Here is a 20338-nt window from a genome sequence, read left to right as displayed (position 1 = left end):
ATATCTATTTTTTTATTATTTTATTTATATGAAGATAGAAAAAAAATAAAAAATAAAAAAACAATTTCGACATCTTAATTGTGGATTTACACTATTTGGGGAAGTACTTACTCATGAAAATTATTTTTGGTAAAAAGCCAAGAAAGTTTAAAGAAGCCTACAAAGACGAAAAGCACAGTCAAATGTGAAAAATGAGGGAACACGTGTCTTTAATTTTATATTTCATACATTGACTTTTTATTTTTAATTTTAATAAATTGTCATTTTTTAATTGATTATGTTCAAAACTTGCGTGTTGAGAACTCAATAATTGTGTGCACGAAAGATTTGCTCGATTGATCATAAGAGTGGATGAATCCAACCTTATTTTTAGAGAATATTATAAATCGAGTCCAACTTAAATTTGACCAATACAAGTGCAACCCAACAAAAAATATTTGTTACTTTGGGTATTTGAGTTTAATTGAATAGGAGAGAGTGACCTAACTAGTAGTATTGATTAGGAAACCCACCATGCACTTGATGGACTCAATTTTTTTAAAACTAAATTTTTCTCTTTATATATTTTAAAATTTTAATTAATATTTGAAAAATTAAAGAACATAGATGTGTACGTAATCCGAGTTTTTTAAAACTATATTTTTATAAATATTTTCTTGCTTTTTTTGTATTTAATTGTAAATTTATTATATTACACCTTACATTTTATCTAAATAACTATTAAAATTGGTCTAGTGATAGAGAGTTGGAATAATATCAATTATAGTTATTATAATTCTGATGTCAGGTTGGATTAAACTTATTTTTGTCCATCTTGACCCAAAATTTTGACTGGTCATTTTTTTAAACTCAAACCCGACCAAAAAATATACAGGATAAAGTCAAGTTAATCGACTATGTTACACTATATTAATTTTAATATTATGTATAGTTAAATTATAAAATAAAAAGTATAATATATAAATTAAGATAAACTTTACAATATATTCATCGAAAAAACTGTTATATTTATATTGTTACGCCAAGAATGAGATGATAAACACACACACTTGCATATGGAATGTTTTTCATGTAAACAACCTCTTCGTGAGTCTTTGGTGATTGGTTTGAGCTGAGTTTGAACTGATGTGACATAGGGGTGATTACAGGTTTAGAGTTAGACATTCCAAACTTCTCTAGAACCCTTTTGAGATAAGTTTCTTGAGACAGATGCAATAGATTCTTCCTCCTGTCTCTTTTGATTACAATCCCCAAAATCTTCTTAGCAGGCCCCAAATCTTTCATTTCAAATTCCTTGCACAAGTCAGATTTTACTTTGATTAATCCATCCTTCGTGTTGCTTGCTATTAGGATATCATCAACGTAAAGCAAAAGAATAATCAGCACTGCATTATCAGGGAATTTAAAGTAGACACAATTATCATATTGACTTCTATTGAAGCTAATCTTGGTCATAAATTCATCAAACCTCTTATTCCACTGCCTGAGGGATTGCTTTAATCCATAGAGTGATTTATTCAATTTGCAAACATGATCCTCTTTTCCCTTTTCTACAAAACCTTCAGGTTGCTGCATTAGGATTTCTTCATCTAGTTTCCCATATAGGAAGGCTGTTTTAACATCCATCTGTTCTAGCTCAAGGTCTAGAGTTGCCACCATAGACAATAAGATCCTTATGGACCTATGTTTCACAACAGGTGAGAACACTTCATTGAAGTCAACTCCCTCCTTTTGAGTGAATCCACGAGCTACAAGCCTGGCCTTGTATCTGGCTGGTTCAACACCTTGGATGCCTTCTTTCTTCTTGAACAACCACTTACAACTGACCACTCTAGACCCAATTGGCTTCTTAATCATCTTCCATGTATGGTTGTCATGCAGAGATTTCATCTCTTCTTTCATTGCATTCAGCCAACTCTGTTTCTCCTTACTAACAAGGACAAATTCTATATCCATAGGGTCTCCCTCCAAAACCTCACTGGCAGTTATTAAAGCAAATGCAATTAAATCTGCATAGTCGTACCTTTCAGGTGGCTTGATTTGCCTCCTGGTTCTATCTCTAGCTAGTTGATAGCTTTGATCTTCTCTATGCTCAAATTCAGATTCATCCCCTTCTAAGGACGTAGCAATTTCTTGGGCTTTAAGAGTTTTCATCTCAGGCTCCACCTCAAAATCAAGATTTTCATGATCAATGACTTTATCCAAGTTAGTGTTTTCCATATCAGCGCCTTGATTTAGTTTGTAAGCCATTTCCGCTTCATTGAAAATAACATCACGACTCACAATGCATTTTCTAAATCCAGCTTCCAAACACCATAGCCTATAGCCTTTAACTCCTTCAGGGTAGCCTATAAAAATGCATTTAACAGCTCTAGGCTCCAACTTGTCTTGCTTAATGTGAGCATAGGCAACACAGCCAAACACTTTTAAGTGTTTAAGACTTGGTGTGTGACCAGACCAGACTTGTTCAGGTGTTTTTAGATTCAGGGTTGTTGAGGGGCACATATTTATGAGATATGCAGCAGTCATGGCTGCCTCTGCCCAGAACACCTTTGGCAGGCTTGCACTAAGCAACATACACCTTACTCTCTCCAATATGGTTCTATTGAATCTTTCTGCCAATCCATTTTGTTGCGGCGTACCAGCAACTGTTTTGTGTCTTGCAATTCCATTTTCTTTACAAAATTGATTAAAAGAATTTGAGCAAAACTCAAGACCATTGTCAGTTCAAGACATTTGATTTTTCTGCCAGTTTGATTTTCAACTAGAATCTTCCAACTCTTAAAATTTTCAAGAGCTTCATCCTTGGTTTTCTGGATGATTATCCAAAGCTTCCTTGAGTAATCATCCACAATGCTCAAGAAGTATCTGGCACTAGAATGAGAAGCGGTTTTTGTTGGTCCCCATAAATCCGCATGAACATAATCCAAAATACCTTTTGTATTTTTCTGTCCAGTACTGAATTTTGTCCTACAGGATTTCCCATACACACAGTGTTCACAAAACTTCAGGTTCTCTACTTTGTCTCCACACAACAGGTCCTGTTTGGCTAGTTCAATTAATCCTTTCTCACTTACATGCCCCAATCTCTTATGCCATAATTCCGTCTTTGACAGGAGCTTTCTGGATGTAGTAGCAGCTGATCCAGTGATAACTTCACCATCAACAGAATACAAACCATTCTTCATGATTCCCCTCATAACAACAACAGAATTTTTTACAACATTAAGAATCCCCTCTTGGCCTTGGAACACATACCCCTTTTTATCAAATTCACCAAGAGAGATTAAATTTCTCTTAAGGTCAGGTACATATCGAACATCAGTGAGGACCCTTTCAATTTCATCATGAAACCTGAATCTAATGGATCCAATTCCCTTAATTTTGCAGGGCTTATTGTCTCCCAAGAGAACTAGACCATCTGCTTGATCAGAAAAATTCTCAAACCACGATCTATGTGGTGTCATATGCCATGAACACCCTGAATCCATTATCCACTCTAATTCTGAATTATCTTTAGACACAACCAGAGCTTCAGCTGATTCATAACCCTCATCTTGTACAGTAACGACGTTTGCAGAATATTTTCCTCTTTCTTTAATTCCACCATTAACAAGCCTTTCAGGACATACCTTCCTTGTGTGACCCTCTTTCTTGCAATGATAACACCTGATTGTGAAGGTGGATTCTCCACCATCTTTCTGTTTTTCTGGCTTTGGTTTCTTCTTATCAGGTTTACTATATTTCTTGGAGGTCTTGCCCTTAGCTGTCAATCCTTCACCATTTACTGTGGGTTTTTTCTCCTTCCTTTCATTCAACTCCTTTGAGTTAATGGCAGCTTGCACCTCATCAATTGATACCGAGTCTCTTCCAAATAACATGGTTTCTTTGAAGTGGGAATAGGCCCTAGGTAAAGAACACAACAATAACAAAGCTTGATCCTCATCGTCTATGGTGACATCAATATTCTCAAGATCCAAAATCAACTTATTAAACTGGTCTAATTGTTCACCCACTGGTTTATCCTCATTCATCTTAAAAGAATACAAAGATTGCTTCAAGTAAAGTTTATTTACTAAAGATTTGGTCATATACAAACTTTCGAGTTTAGACCAAATCCTTGCAGCAGTCTTTTCCTTAGAGACTTGCCTAAGGACTTTATCACCAAGACTCAGGATAATAGCACTGTGGGCCTTTTCTTGCATTTTCTTCCTTTCCTTATCAACAGTAGCATTTTCGGCCTTGGCTTCACCAGCAAGAGCATCAACCAACCCTTGATGAACAAGAAGGGCTCTCATCTTTAATCGCCATAGACCAAAGTCGTTTTGACCAGTGAATTTTTTCACCTCATATTTGGCTGAACCCATAGCTCGACGATCCACGCTCACCGCACCACTTGTTACGCCAAGAATGAGATGATAAACACACACACTTGCATATGAAATGTTTTTCATGTAAACAACCTCTTCGTGAGTCTCTGTTGTTGTTCTGTTGCTGTTTTTGAACCAAGGTGGAGACTGTTGAGTGCATTGCTCTAAGTCGAACCACGTAAAAGTGTTGTGTGTTCTCTCCTTATCTTTGTTCTCATAATTTTCTTGCTTGTTTCTTGTTTAAAGGAATATAACAGAGAGTGAATCCCGTGTGTATGTTTATCATCTCATTCTTGGCGTAACATATATAAATATATATATTATTTTATATATAAAATAAGTTTATTCTGTTGTTAATAAGTTTATTAAATTATATTATTCAATAATAAAATATATCATATTTTAATGAAATTGTGTTTATTTTTTTATACAGTATATATTTAGGTTTTATAATATTCATATAAAGAGTCTTATTTATTGTTTCGATCTGAGCACTAAGCCATCTTTCCCCATTGGTAAGACTTTCTTTGCAGGTTTGGATTCTTTTTTATTATTTCTCTGGTTGTTTTTTTTTTAAATACCGGATTCTTTTAGATCAGGTATAATTTCTTTGTTTTTTTATTTTTTATTTAATAAAAAGATATAATTTATTCTCACCAAATCAGTTTCTATAGAAGTAAAATCAGTCTCTATATAAGAAATGATAACTTCAGTACTCGTGTCCAAATCAAAGTTCAATTATTTAATTATGAGTCACTTGTTTTGTAGTTTCTTTGTTTCAATCCTTTTTTCGTTGTTTGCTTAGATTCTTTCACATCTCGCTATAGTGGTTCTTCTGCATATTTGGGTTTTTCATCATCTCTCGATCCTGGTCTTTTACAAATAGTAGAGCAACTTGCTAATGATTGCAGTGTGCTTTTATGCAATGAAAATCTTTCTAGTATTTGAATGACTTTTTATGTGGATATAAAGATGAATTGGGAATCACGATTAAAACAATGTCATTTGAAGCTTACCTTATGATATGAAACTTTGGATCCTATACTTTGTCTAAATACTCACTTAATGTATCACTCATACATACTTATTTCGCTCTTTATTGAACATGTTGCATCTTGCATGCTTTCAGACGTAGGAGGAATCCATATACATTCGACTGCATGGGTACAGAAATGTTCCTTATTTTTGTGAATTTGATTCATACTACCCAGACTCTTCTTCATAAGAGCAAAATATTCTCCAACCAGATTGAACCTTTATTGGATGTAAAATGAAAAACAGAGAATGTGTTTTTATCACACTTTTCAAACAAATTAAAATTACCAGATAAAACTAAATTTTAATAAATTATTAATATTCAATGTAGATCAACCGTTAGAATTTATCCGTAATTGTAAATTACACTCGGCCAATAAAGAAAAACTATATTAATCTCCTCAAAAGTTAAACTGTTTATATATCCATCAATATAACATAAAATTTACCTACCTTTGTGCTTGTCCTAATTCCGAATTAAATATCTTATTAAAAAATCCCAAATTTAATTATAAAAAATATAAATTCTAAACAAAATTAAAATTTTACCTGCCATTGCTAGACATTATGAATATATATATATATTTATCTACAATTGCTATAAATTATAGGTAAATTCTCTGATGGACCACTAGTACAAGTGGTGTATGGGTGCACCATGAATATTTACCATTAGATGCATCTAATCCTACTAGTTTATCATACACCCTATCACACAAGATCTAAGTTTCTGAATTTACCATTAGATGCATCTAATCCTACTAGTTTATCATACACCCTATCACACAAGATCTAAGTTTCTGAATTTTTTATTAAAATAATTTTTTTTTAAAAAAATTACCCAAAAAAACATCTATTCAAATTTATTTAACGCGGCTGCATATACACAAGGCAAGATTCGAACCCATGACCTTGTTTAAGCATGGGACAACCTCTACCACTGAACCACACGCTTGGGGTTAATTAGAGGTTTACATTAATTATATACGTAAATTTCTAAATCTAATTAGAAAATAACACTAAACAAAATTTTCTACTATAAATATAATATTCTCTCATTTAAATCATTGCAAAAATTTGTTAATTTTAGTTTTACATCTCGACATTTTCCTCTTAAAAAATTATGTTAACAAACATTATTGGGCCTAGTTTTGGGCTTCATGGGCCTTTGGACTTTTGACTGCTTTAGAGCTTAGTGAGCCCAATGGGTTTGGTGGGCCTAGAGTTCTCTTTACTTGGACTTTAGATGGATGACCACCTTTCTCATATATTTGGTAATATAAGAGTTTATATTGTTTGGTCTTGTATTATGGGTCTTAGTATAAGACTTTTTGGATTTTAAGCTTATTGAGCCTAATTTTGGGCTTCTTGGACCTTTGGGCTTTTGATTGCTTCTGAGCTTAGTGAGCCCAATGGGTTTGGTGGGCCTAGGATTCTCTTTACTTGGGTTTTACATGAATGACTACCTTTCTCATATTTTTGGTAGTATAGGAGTTTATATTATTTGGTCTTGTATTATTAGCCTTAGTATAAGACTTTTTGGGTTTTAAGTTTATTGGGCCTAGTTTTGGGCTTCATGGGCCTTTGAGCTTTTGATTGCTTCAGAGCTTAGTGAGCCCAATGGATTTGGTGGCCTAGGGTTCTCTTTACTTGGGCTTTACATGGATGACCACCCTTCTCATATATTTGGTAGTATAGGAGTTTATATTGTTTGGTCTTGTATTATGGACCTTAGTATAAGACTTGTTGGGTTTTAAGCTTATTGGGCCTAATTTTGGGCTTCATGGACCTTTGAGCTTTTGACTGCTTCAGAGCTTAGTGAGCCCAATGGTTTTGATGGGCCTAAGGTTCTCTTTACTTGGGCTTTACATGGATGACCACTTTTCTCATATATTTGGTAGTATAGGAGTTTATATTGTTTGATCTTGTATTATGGGCCTTAGTATAAGACTTTTTGGATTTTAAGCTTATTGGGCCTAGTTTTGGGCTTCATGGGCTTTTGGGCTTTTGACTGCTTCAAAGCTTAGTGAGTCCAATGGGTTTGGTGAGCCTAGGGTTCTCTTTACTTGAGCTTTACATGGATGACCACCTTTCTCATATATTTGGTAGTATAGGAGTTTATATTGTTCAGTCTTGTATTATGGGCCTCAGTATTAGACTTTTTGGGTTTTAAGCTTATTAGGCCTAGTTTTGGGCTTCATTCATAGGATGCTTGATGTCATTGAGGAAGGGGCTTCATATCTCACTCAGCTTAGCACCAAACTACCCGCACCTAATGTGATTGAGGCAAAGAGTCTCCTATTCTCCTGTGTCTAGTATGACAAAACTCACATCCGACCCTAATTAGACAGAGGACCTTTGTCTAATTCATGTTTAACGCCACATACATTAGCACCCAATGCAAATCCAAACAGAAAATGAGTATCTCTCCTCACACTAGGTGACATTTAATCAACGCTTAATGTTTGTGGCATTGGCAACAAAATGACGAAAGTCTATGGACCTTAAAAGCAATTAAACTAATGTAAATCAAATTTAAAAATACTTGTTAACATCATGTTTTTAAGAGGAAAATGTCGAGATGTAAAACTAAAACTAAAATTTTTGCAATGATTTAAATGAGAGAAAATTATATTTATAGTAGAAAATTTTGTTTGATGTTATTTTCTAATTAGAATTAGAAATTTACACATATAATTAATGTAAACCTCTAATTCTAATAGAAAAACATTATCAATTGAAAAACTATACTTAAATTTTAAATGTAATTTAGTATAATGAAAAAAAATATATTATTTTGCTTAAAAAAAAATTATGACAAATATGTAGTTAGAACGACCCATTCCGAATTCAGAACAGTCCGTTCTGGTTTAACTAGTCATGTGTTATTTTTGAATCTGGAACAAGTTGTTCTGGATCTGGAACGGGTCATTCTTGTCCATTCGTCATGTATTATTTTTTTCATCTGAAACGGCCCGTTCTGATTTCAGAACGGGCCGTAGAACGTGAATACCAAAGAGTGGCAGTTGTGTAAATAGATATTTTTTGAATAAATTGTTTTTTTTTAATTTATTTTAATAAAAGATTTGGAAAGTTAAATCTTGTGTGATAGGGTGTATAATAAACTATTAAATTAGATGCATCTAATGGTAAAGATTCATGGTGCACCATGCACCACTTGTATAACTAGTCTATCACATACTTCACCTAAATTATAAACATAGAATAAGTGCGTGTTTAATTTAACTACTTTCGTGTTTAATTTAACTACTTCCATATACTGACCATCTTTCATCCAGCCTTTTGAGCATGTCTTTTAAAACGAAAGCATATTTCATATAATTTATTTTAAAGAAATAACCATTTCTTTCTTAATGTATAAAACTTCTTCAAAAGTAATTACTTTAAATTTTTATTAAAAATTAATTAAACCAAATTTTAAAAATACTAAGAAATTCTATATTTGATTGAGAAGAGGATAACAAAGAAATTTTAATGAGAAAAGAGAGTAACTATTTTATTTTATTTTTTTGTTTAGTTGACAAGTAAATCGGAGAAATTTTAAAAATCAATTTTCCCTTGTACCCTTATAATTTTGAATTTAAAAATAAAAACTAAGATAATTTAGATATTATACTTAAAAATGTTTTAAAACCTCTCTCCTCCTATCTAAAGGAGACAAATAAATCACAATCATAATATAATAAACTATCCACATATCTCAATTTTATAATTATAAAAATAAATAAATAAATCTCAAACCAATGGATAAACCTAACCCAACCTGTCATTGACCACCAAGTTGATTTGTTGCATTGGAGTGGCTTATATAAATTGATAGGCTCAATCATACAAACCAAACCAATTCATTTGAGTTAAAAGAGGTTAACACGTACATACGAGTGAATAAACATGTTTAATTTTTCAAGAAACAAGATGGGCGGAAAATGTCGACAAATAGTAACAGCTTAAGATATAATAAAATTTATACAGAAATTAGGAGACGTCAGTTTTTAGATTTTCAAAGATAAATGGATACAATAAGATACAGAAGATCAAAAAATGGATTTTCCAATTTTACAAATACAGACATATAAGCTGTTAATGGGCAGAAGTTTGAATAAATAAGAACTTAATCAAAATGTTTCAACAATATAGAAATTTTTACACTATCATTCATTCAGAAATTGTCATATATCTAAACCAGAAAAAACCATAAATTATCATATATATTATATAATAACATTGTTAGACTTTTATAATAATTACTTTTTTGACAAATTTTTTTACTTTTATAATAATTATGTTTTTTTACACCTATTATAATAATTACTAAAAAAACATATACAGGGAAATTTTTAATTAATTGATAATTTGAAAATATTTAAGCTAAGAATACATGAAAGTTAAACATGAGTTAGATTTATCATTTATACAACAAATAACATTGAAGGAGGCTCAACGAATACATGAATATTTTTTACTTCTGCCCGTGAAATTATTACAAGATATTTCCTGCACAAAATATTGTTTCCTACACAGATGAAGTACTGATTTTCTTTAGTTACAAGTGTTGACATTCATTCAAAATTTCATATACTAAACCTTCGGTAATATAAAAAGAAAAAAGAATTAAGAGAATATATAGAACATGTGTAAAGTATACTCAGCTGACTGAAACAGTATTGGATTTGCTATGTGCAGGTAGTCCAAAGATTTACCTATCTATCCGACAAGACAGACTCACTCCATGAAAGTAGGAGATCCCTGACAACTGTGGGTAAATCTACACCAAAAAAATATTTACATTTAACATGCGTCATGCCATCATCAAGCAGTAATGCCAAATAACAGTTTAATGGTTAAAGTTCTCAAAATCTATTTGAATACAATTAGAAGCGATCTCGAGAAATTCTCTATTAAAAAATACTTTTTATTTTCGGTGAAAAGAAACTTTCAAAAGTGCTTCTAAGTTTATATCTAAACAGACTCAATCTAGCCTCCATATTTTTTTTTCCTTTTTCCATATAATCTTATTCATTTTATAAGTCTTTGCTTAGGTTTGTCCATTTAGTATTTGTTTTTTGGTTTAGAAAATAATAATTTATGCACTAATAGTGTACAATTATTTTTTTTTACCATGTTATAGGTGTTAACTTTGTACCAATTTTATCCATGGCTCATCACTTTTATTAAAATCTCTACTTTTAATCATATAGTGTAAAGTGATTTTGCATTGTCATCTAATCACATTTTTTTATATATAGTAAATTTGTTGTTTTTTTTACAATAATTACCTTGAAAGTTATATCTTCCATAATTTCTAATTCTAATTGATTGACACCGTAAAGTTTTTTTTACACCAACAATGCAAAGAAATTAAATTTGTTTGTTTATTCTCTTCTTCCTTCAAATATCACAAGTTATCTTTTGGTCACTATAAATATCACACACTTTGCATTTGATTCCTTATTTTTTATAGCCATGCAGACACAACAGATAAACCAAATAAAAATCTAATAGTGACTATATAGGAACAAAAACTGAGAAAGAAATAACTTATAAATGGGGGACCAAACGGAAAAAATCATGATATTTTGAGAGACAAAAAGATATTTAAGCCTAATTGAACTAAGTCAAATTCAAGGTTCACAAGAGCTTTACCTCTAGCTACTTCTACAGCCACTGAAGGTATGTCTATCTGATCTTCAACCAACCTATACACATCAACAAGCTGTAGAGAACACAAGTCAGAACTCTCCAGCACAATATTATGGACTTTTAAGGGAGAGGAAAGTGTCATATCATCAACACAAACCTCTTCAATATGAAGTTTTGAGTCCTCAGTCAAAGCAAGAAGAAGCTGTCTACGTATTGCTTCGTCAACAAAGAAAAGGCGAGCTCCATCTTTGATTGTGTCTGTGAGGTCCAATTTTCTTTCAACTTTCCAGTCTCTCTGGTTTTGCCTGAATAGATGTGCTTCTAGTGAATATTACTGAATGACTCAATAAATAATCAAACATGCAATGCTGTTTATTTTCTATCACAGACAAGTTGTTTAACAAAATACAGACGTGTTTTTCACTTTCAATGCTGGATTGCTGCTCATCTTTGCCACATTTTCCTTCGCAAGAACAATAAGATTTTCAAGCCGTTTCCATTGGAAAAGACCATCTTTAAATAGAACCTGAAATAAGAAAGTATATCAAACAAGGAGTTACATGTTTACAATTACATAGCAAGTATGGCTAAGTTAGCATTCAGAGTCTTAGAAGAAGAAAGAATCATAAGAATACTTTTGGATTAATTATTGGTAGCTACTAAATACTTGCTAAGATATCTCTCAAGGTAGTATACTGATAATTTCACATAAAGGACTGCTTGAATTTAGTGCTTTGACCTAGGTAGCAGAGGGAAGAGAAAAAATAGAAGGAACTTTGCAGCAAATCAAGCTTCTACCATAGCTGGCTGAATTGTGCAGCCACATATTAACATGTGTAAGGGATGAAAAAGAAAGATTTTATTGCTTCCATTGCAAATTTTAATATAACAGAATCACTTGTCATCACTATAACATAGGTGAAGTAAGATACAAGATTAAAGACACCAAAAGACATGATGCCATAGTGTACAAATCTAGCCATCTGCTTCAAAATTAAACCCATCATGTCAAGCTAGCATTATCTCCAATGACCATTATAAAGCAGAATCCTTAGAATATGAATTCAAATATAGCAGGTAAAAATGGTATTACTGCATGGCAGTATGATGCAATGGAACCGCTTGGTAATCCTTTATGCCCCCCCTGCAGTTTTTTTTTCCTCACCAAAGGAAACCTACCACTGCAATTACTTGCCCAACATATGATACTCACACTGATTCAAAATTTAAAATATAGATCACCAAAAATGAACCTCTTAACTAGAGGATTGTAAATTATACAGAATAAAATTTATATGCATTTTGAATAGAATTACTAACCTGTATGAGGCGTTCACGTAGAGCTGGATTTGGGTCTGTTAGTAGTCGCTTAGCCACATAAGGATAGGCAACCTATTTGACATACCAGGGTTCATATTAGACTGAGAAATAAACTATTGTTAGAAAAAGGATAGTTGCTCAAACTGATTCAGTTACAACGATGAAGTATTTGCTTTACAAAAAATATGTATGACTTTTCTATTTCTGATACCATATTATACAGCTTTATTACTTGTAATGCAACTGAATAAAAAATTTGCCTTCGATAGATAAAGGACAGTTGCTCACACTGATTCACTTACAATGATTAAGTATTTGTTCTACAAAATATTTACGACTTTTATATTTCTGATACTATATTATACAGCTTTATTTCTTGTAATGCAACTGAATAAGAATTTGGCTTTTGAAAATAAGTAACATGCAATCTCCAAATGAAATTGAAATATGGACGTCAGAAAAATGGGAACTTTTACCTCAAGAAATTTGAAGTCAGGCTTCAGGGTAAAACAGATGCCTTCTTGGGTCAATAAAGAACGGATTACAAGTGAAAATCTTTCTGGGATTCGAATGGGATAATTGTAAACCAACTGGTTAAACTTCCCTGCAGTATATTTCATTAAAATATCTTTAGAATTTGATCAAGGAACGAAAGAAAAACCAAAATCTAATTGCAATTAACATGTAACAACAGAACCATTCCAAGATTACCATGAATTTGAGACACCAAACTAAATCACTGTAGAGATATTAAGAGCTAAATTATACTATCTTCACAAAATAAATAAATAAATAAAGTAAATTATTTTTTTATCCCTGGCTGCATAAGAAAACATATTTGTTCCTCCTCCCATAAATATTGTGACACCCTCCATAAAATATCACTGAGGGAAATGTGGTATTAAGAGGCAAGAATAAGATGGAACAACTTAGCCATACAACTTGTGATTACTTCCTCTTTTCAAATTCAGAGAGTATTCATTGTGGCTTGTTGCTTTTAACTCTTCCATTTAACATGACGAGAAAATTCAATCTCAAATTAGCAAATTTATTTTAACAAGCATTGGTCAAATGGTCACCTTGTAGTAAATAGAAAAGGCTATTTATATTAAATAATCAAGGGAAAGTGCCTACCAGTGACACTACGAAAGTTAAAATCTGACAGTCCTTTTCCAGCAGAATTCTGCCAAATTGCTTCCAAAGCAGGAATTATAGGAGTGACATCAGTCCCTGGTGTCAGAAAACCTAATCTAGTGAAATCATTAGCCATCTCAGCATAGTCCTCGTTCACAGCATGGACAACAGCATCGATTAAAATTTGTTTATTTTGCTGAAGAAATGGAAGCAGATCAACATGTCAGCCACAAAAAGCATGAAGAGCAAACCAAAGAAAAATCCATAATCAAGATTATAATGGAAGCTGCCCTAAAAGAAAAATATTTTCCCATTTCCATAATAGATCCTCAAGTGTGTACCCAGTAAGGGTATTTGTGCCAGTTCAGTTGGACACCATAAACCTTTTTTATCTAACCAAAAAAGAAGGCATTAACATGTCAAAACTATGAAAGCACCCTAATAAGAGGCACATCTATGAATATAGTTGATAGTTGATAGTTGATAATTGTATTTGGTTAGTTAAAACACCATGGGTAAATGCACATAGTTGATAGTTGTATCTGGCTAATGTCTTGGATATCACTAGCTAAGGACCTTCAATTGAATGCAACTAGTGCTTCTGGGGTTAATTCATTTGAATTTGAAGCACTCTCAAGGCAGAAAACCATACAATTAGTCTTATTCTCACGATACAACAGTAAATACTAGGGCCAAAATTATTGCTTATTTTTCTTGAATGAAATAAAATTGCCTATGCTACTTCTTTTGCCTCCATAGAAATAATATCTAATCCCTTGATTTTCATCTCCCTCTCTAATATTTTTTTTTTTTCATTTATCAGAAAAAACGAAAAAGGATGCCAATCTCAGTGGATAATAAGTGTGCACTCTGTTCAACTAGATGGAAAGCTTGACTTTCATGAGAAAGTTTCAAAATCAATAACCATGATAAAATATGAGAAATATTCATTTATTTTAGAGATATAATAAATCCATTGTTTGTCTCACACTCAAGTTAGACTTCAAACTACACAGCATATAGCTATGCATAGGAGCCCTAATCTTCCAAAAATTAATGGAATAAAATATAATAAATTGAAAAGGCACAGGCAGTATGAAAATCTTTAAAACAGTTGGCAATTATATCATTCACATCTAAAAGGTTTTTTACTCTTCTACACAAAACCAGATAATATATAACTCAAAATATTCAAACATGTAAAATGCAACGAATGGTGCATTTGTGGGGGAATGGGGGAGTACAGAGAAAAAATATAAATATGATTCTCACAGCAGCTGCATATTAAGGAAAATGATATTCGCCTCTCATTAAGGAAAGGCAAGGGAGACCGTTACAATATAACATGTATAGTGCAACACATAGGTTTAAACTAAGATGTATGATATGATAATTATAGGCATATGATGCAATGGCAAACATTCCCAAAGGTGGATGATAAATTAAGGCATGGTTAGTCCGCTTATTTCTGTGAAATCCTCATTCACCCGAGGGATGAAAACAGCTAAACATTTCATCATATACCATTATTTTATAGCATAGTAAAGCAATTTGGTGGTCAGAGATAAAAATGCAACGGCCACTGCCCTACATGCTATTGCTCGGTATATGAAGAATTACCTGACTGAGAACAGCAACATTGCCAAAGTCCACATATGCAATTCGCCCATCACGCATAGCAAAAATGTTTCCGGGGTGAGGGTCTCCATGAAACAATCCAAATTCCAACAATTGTCGTAGGGCAGCACTCACTCCAATTGTTAAAAATCCATCTACATCGAGACCAGCTTCTTTGATGGCCTGATTCGCACAATAAGGAAAATTATTGACCCACAAGATAACAAACCATGTTGCTTCATGATAGATGCAATACATAGTATTATGATTGCCAATCCAAATAAACAAACCTGTGGATTGGTGCACCTGATACCATCGATCCATTCCATAACTAGCACACGTGAACCAGAAAATTGTTTGTAAACCTGAGGAATTTTGACAGTAGGGTCATTTTTAAAATTCTCAAGAAAGTCTTCAAGATTGCGGGCTTCCTGAAATACAGATAGAGAAATCAGTAAATTTATGTATAACAAACATAAAACATAAAGTGATAAAACACTCAAAATGTCAACATGCACATATTTTATGCATTGAAAAGTTTAAACTTCAAAAAGCACACATTAAACTACCATGACAAACACAAAGGCAGTGCTGAAAGTTACCAGGGTATAATCAAGCTCTTCCAAAAGCTTTTCACCAAATTCATCAACAATCAGCTCAGCATTACATCCCAGTTTCTGCATACTAATTCCATTTAAGAATGAAGCCAAAGTGCGGAATAGGAAAAGATCTCGATATATAATGGGCTCTATCCCAGGCCTCTGAACCTGTAAGTACAACAAAGTATGTCTTTAGAAGTGGAGTTAATATTAGTTTAAAACTTTACTCTTTCACCTTTGTTTATATTTTAGCAATACATTTGCAACATTTTAATCATATAAAACCATAAAAGTATTTTGATAAATTAAAGCCATATTTGAAAATGGTAATTAGGAAAACATAAAACCCAGTAGAAACTGGAAAGAAGGAAAAAGTCAAAATTCATTTATCACTAAATATAGACAAAACAATTGAAGATAAAAAGAGGAATAAAATCAACTGATTTGGAACAGCATGGACAAATATCAATGAATCAACACAACTAAAAATTATGTAAAACTGTTATGAACACATAATGCTTCTAGCAAAAGAATTAGGTCAGCAGGAAATTAAACTGTTGTGAACATAAAGCCAATGGCTCAGATGCTGCAAAAAGATAATTAAGCAAAACAGTTTAGCAGATCATTTGAAAAACTATTAGCTAATCAAGCAATGGAACATGAAAACAGATTTATAACACAAGGTGAGAATAATGAAACCTTGATTGCAACATCCTCGCCAGTAGCACGTAAAGTAGCTCGGTAAACTTGACCTAAACTTGCAGCTGCTATTGTCCCAGACGAGATTCTGCTGAAAACAGCTTCAAGGGGCTGACCCAATTCCTCTTCTATGATTCTGAAGGCAATCTAGGACATTTTTAGACCATACATCAGCATCATAATATCCAGGTGACAACAGTATGATAAATGCTTAGCACAAATAGAATTAAAAAATAAACAGTTGATGCTCAGTGGTACGTTTTACTTGATTAGGAAATGAAGGAACATCATCTTGAAGAATGCAAAGTTCATTCATATAATCTTCTCGAATGATATCTGGTCTGTTTGCAAGGACCTGTCAAATGAAAGAAAACTTATTTTAAACTGGAAAACCTTAAACTGACCCTTGACTGGAAAAGACAAGACAAAACAACACACCTGACCAGCTTTAATAAAGGAAGGACCCAGGTCACACAAGAGGTTCCTAAGCTGACGAGCACGATACGGAACAACCTCTTCATCCCTTCCAACCAGGAAATCATACACCAAGTTAGACCAGTACAAGCCCAGATTCCAAACTATCTCCACTCCCCGCAACATAAGTGAAAAAGTGGACCCTCTTGATTCTAATACCTTACTCCTCACCTAATAGCCACAACAAAAATGCCGTCAAATAAAAGTAGCTTTAAGTTAGCAATAATCACCCAGCAGATTGGAATATTTTTGCTTACTCTGACAGCCACGGGCTACCATCCTTTCTACCAACAGGGATAATAATCCCCATTAATGGCAACACTTCTTATATCCATCTTATAGTAAGCATGTGTAACATACTTATCATGCAGAATAATCTTATATTTTATATCTAATACCATACAGGATAATCTTAAACAATTACTTAACCATAAGCACTTCGTTAGGCAATACCCCTTTCATCTGAATTTGTATTCTCGAAAGTGAGAAAAAGGGTGTACCTCAGAGGGAAAACAAGTGCAAAGTTGATAATCATAGATATATACATTAAGATAAGTTTTAAAAAAAATAAAAAAAAACCAGTGGACTAAATTTTAAATATCAAAATCACATGGTAAGAACCTACTCCCTTATGGTTCATGGTTCATTTGAAGTGGTTGCAAGATTTTGGTTTTCATAATCAAAACAGAACACATTTGGATAAAATGGAGTTGAAATGATTTTTAACTCAATTTTAAAATATTTTTACATTTATTTTCAAAACCAAGAGCAAGGATTTGGAAACTTGATTTTTAGTTTTTAAAGTAAGACACAATGTTGCTAGATTTGAGAATGGCCCTTCCAAACCACTAGGGTCAACCTAGTAGTGGGAAACTTGAAGTAGTATGCACAAGCTTTGTTGTCATCATTGTAACATTTCCTACTGATTAAAAAAAAGACAATAGCCCTTCCAACCACCAATGTCACCACTACCACTACCATTGACACCTCCATCACTGGCCCACTACCACAACCATTGCCGTCAGCACTACTTCCATCACTAATGTTCTCACCACCACTATTGTCAACACCACACAAACGCATCCGTAAACTAACTTTAAAAGAGAGTTTATTTTGAAACCAAAGCTTAAAGGAGAAAAAAAATAAAATAATATAAATAAAACTAAAACTAATTTTTAAAAACTAAAAGCTGGTTGTAGTTTTTAAATTTTTTTAACTAACAACTAAAAACCACTCCAAACAGAACCTTAATTAGGGGTTATCATTCCCACTCTACTTTCTAAAGTGCCCTTTAACCATCTAAATTCAATTCCTCAAAGCACTAAAATACAGAAACTGACACCCACGCAAAAACTATAAAAAAAAAAAATGAGTTACATAAAATTGTTCCTGAAAAGTAAGTTACTTAGTTAAGACAAAAAAAAATAATAAAATAAAAATAGGCAATCCCAACTGATTCATGGACTGCAACAATTGTAAATGGAGACTAGTTCAAAGACACAAAATGTAATTTAAGCTTCACATATAACAGTTAATACAACCCATCAATTTAAATCCCGAAATTACTAAAATGACATTTGCGTCTACGAAATAACCAAATGACCGTATTATAGCCCATGGGCCATGACTTTACCAAACATTTTATCCCTGACATTACAAAAGTAAGACCTATAACGTTTATTTTAATCCCGAAATTACATAAGCAACAATTTAATAAATTTACTGTTTAAAGGATTAAAATGATATTTTTGTAACTATTATTAAAGAGTTTAATAGAGATGCAACATGTCCTCAAAAAAAAAAAATAGACATGCAACATCATCTTTAAGTCATGACTTTTAAGTATTAATTAATAAAAGTTAAGATATAATTATCATACGGTTGAACTATCTTTCTGTCCCAATAGTTTTATTTATAACCTTTACTTTTCAGTCCCCATAATCCCTGTCCAAAAAAAATCCATACAATTTTAAATTTTCTATTTTAATCCTTATATATACCAATTTTTTAACTTTTAGTTGAAATATTCACATAAACCATTCGTTTTTATCACTTTTTTCTTATAATTGCATAAACTTTAATTTTAAGTCCTTAAAAGTTGCATAAATTTTGCTGTTAACCATATAGGAACAAAAATGGTACATGCGACTAAAATAGAGTATTTCTAATTAAAGGACATAAAAAAAAATAAAGATCATGTAAATATTAAGATAAAAAGTAATTTTTTGCTTTTCCACCGATCTGAACTTAGACTAATCAAAAAGTACAGTAAGAGTAAGTAAAAAATTTAGCCAAAAGAATAAATAGGCACAGGTTTCGAACCCGTACCCTATGCATACTACCGTCAACCCCACCACTAGGTGGCCCTAGTGGTTCAATCAACAAATTTCCTATGTAAAAGGCCTTTGTAATATTTACTCCTAATTAAACCTGTGCTGCTAATTTGAAGGACTATCAGTGGCATTACATACAATTCCAGTTGCATAATAATAATAATAATAAATAAAAATAAAAAATAAAGTTGAATGAGCTGAGTGCGGTAGACCCTTGGAGACCAAAACGACAAGGAAGACACATAAAACGCAGAGAGAGTGATCAAAACATAAAACGCAAAGAGAGTGATCAAAACGCAGGAGGGAGAGAGAAGAGTTGAATGCGTACGTACGATCTCGGGCGAGTACTTGCGGAAAGGGATGCATACGCCGCGCTCGATGTCGAGCTGCTCCAGCGCAGAGCCCTGCAACGCCCTCGAAACGGCGCCGTTCGAGGCAGCAGCACGGGCACCGCTTCCCGTCGCGGCGGAACTCGAAACCCGAGCCCGCGGTGCCTTCTTCGGTCGCCGGAGCGAGGCTCGCGGCAGCAGCAACGGTGCCTCGCGACGGAGAAGGTGAGGAACCGTGCACGACGAGCTCGCGAAGACGGAGTCCATGGATGCGCGAAATCGAAGACGAAAGGCAAAACCCTAAATTGAAAAGGGAATTGGGAGCATTTGGATGCGAGTTGAGAGATCAGAATGAGTGAATAACTGGGAAGAGGAAGAAGAAGAAGAAAACCGAAAGTTGGGAATTAGTTTTCCATTTAAATATTTAAATATAAATACAAGACGGTGGTGCTGCGAAGACAGCCACAGGAACCCAACACTTTGCATGTTGTGTGGTCCACGTGGCGGAACCAAACAATAGCCACATCCATTTTTTATTTTTTATTTCTTTGGACCGTAAAGGATAATTTTATTATATGGACACACTTTGTGCCCAAGTGGCTGCTAACCTCGCTATAGTTTTGAAGTTTTATTATTATTATTTTTGTTATTTTCATAAAATATAAATAGTTAGGCCTTTTGGAAAAGCGTATCAATAGCAGAGAAGAAAAAAATAAACTGTATAAAATTAAATCAACACTTGCTTAATAATTAAATAAAGATATTTC

General features: G+C 33.0%; 1 protein-coding gene across 2 annotated transcripts; it reads right to left on the bottom strand.

Moving 5' to 3' along the window:
* Positions 1 to 9871: 9871 nt before the first annotated feature.
* Positions 9872 to 19980, bottom strand: ACDO1 (Protein kinase superfamily protein). Of its 2 annotated transcripts, XM_020380992.3 has the most exons (15): positions 19575 to 19980; positions 16874 to 17080; positions 16701 to 16790; positions 16436 to 16582; positions 15740 to 15904; positions 15428 to 15568; positions 15141 to 15320; positions 13521 to 13716; positions 12863 to 12990; positions 12387 to 12458; positions 11480 to 11592; positions 11224 to 11371; positions 11070 to 11139; positions 10127 to 10191; positions 9872 to 9939 (listed from the first exon to the last, which is right to left on the bottom strand). In XM_020380992.3, exons 1-14 carry the CDS (start codon positions 19836 to 19838, stop codon positions 10127 to 10129), a joined length of 1986 nt encoding a protein of 661 aa, XP_020236581.1. In that variant the 5' UTR covers positions 19839 to 19980; the 3' UTR covers positions 9872 to 9939. The 2 variants fall into 2 exon arrangements, with proteins under 2 accessions (XP_020236581.1, XP_020236573.1); XM_020380984.3 differs by having other exon boundaries at positions 9872 to 10191; positions 19575 to 19979.
* Positions 19981 to 20338: the final 358 nt, after the last annotated feature.

The sequence above is a fragment of the Cajanus cajan genome, chromosome 9, assembly GCF_000230855.2.
Source record: "Cajanus cajan strain Asha chromosome 9, NIPB_CcT2T_4, whole genome shotgun sequence".
In the NCBI taxonomy this organism is placed as follows: domain Eukaryota; kingdom Viridiplantae; phylum Streptophyta; class Magnoliopsida; order Fabales; family Fabaceae; genus Cajanus; species Cajanus cajan.
This window is presented reverse-complemented; position numbering and strand designations above follow the sequence as displayed.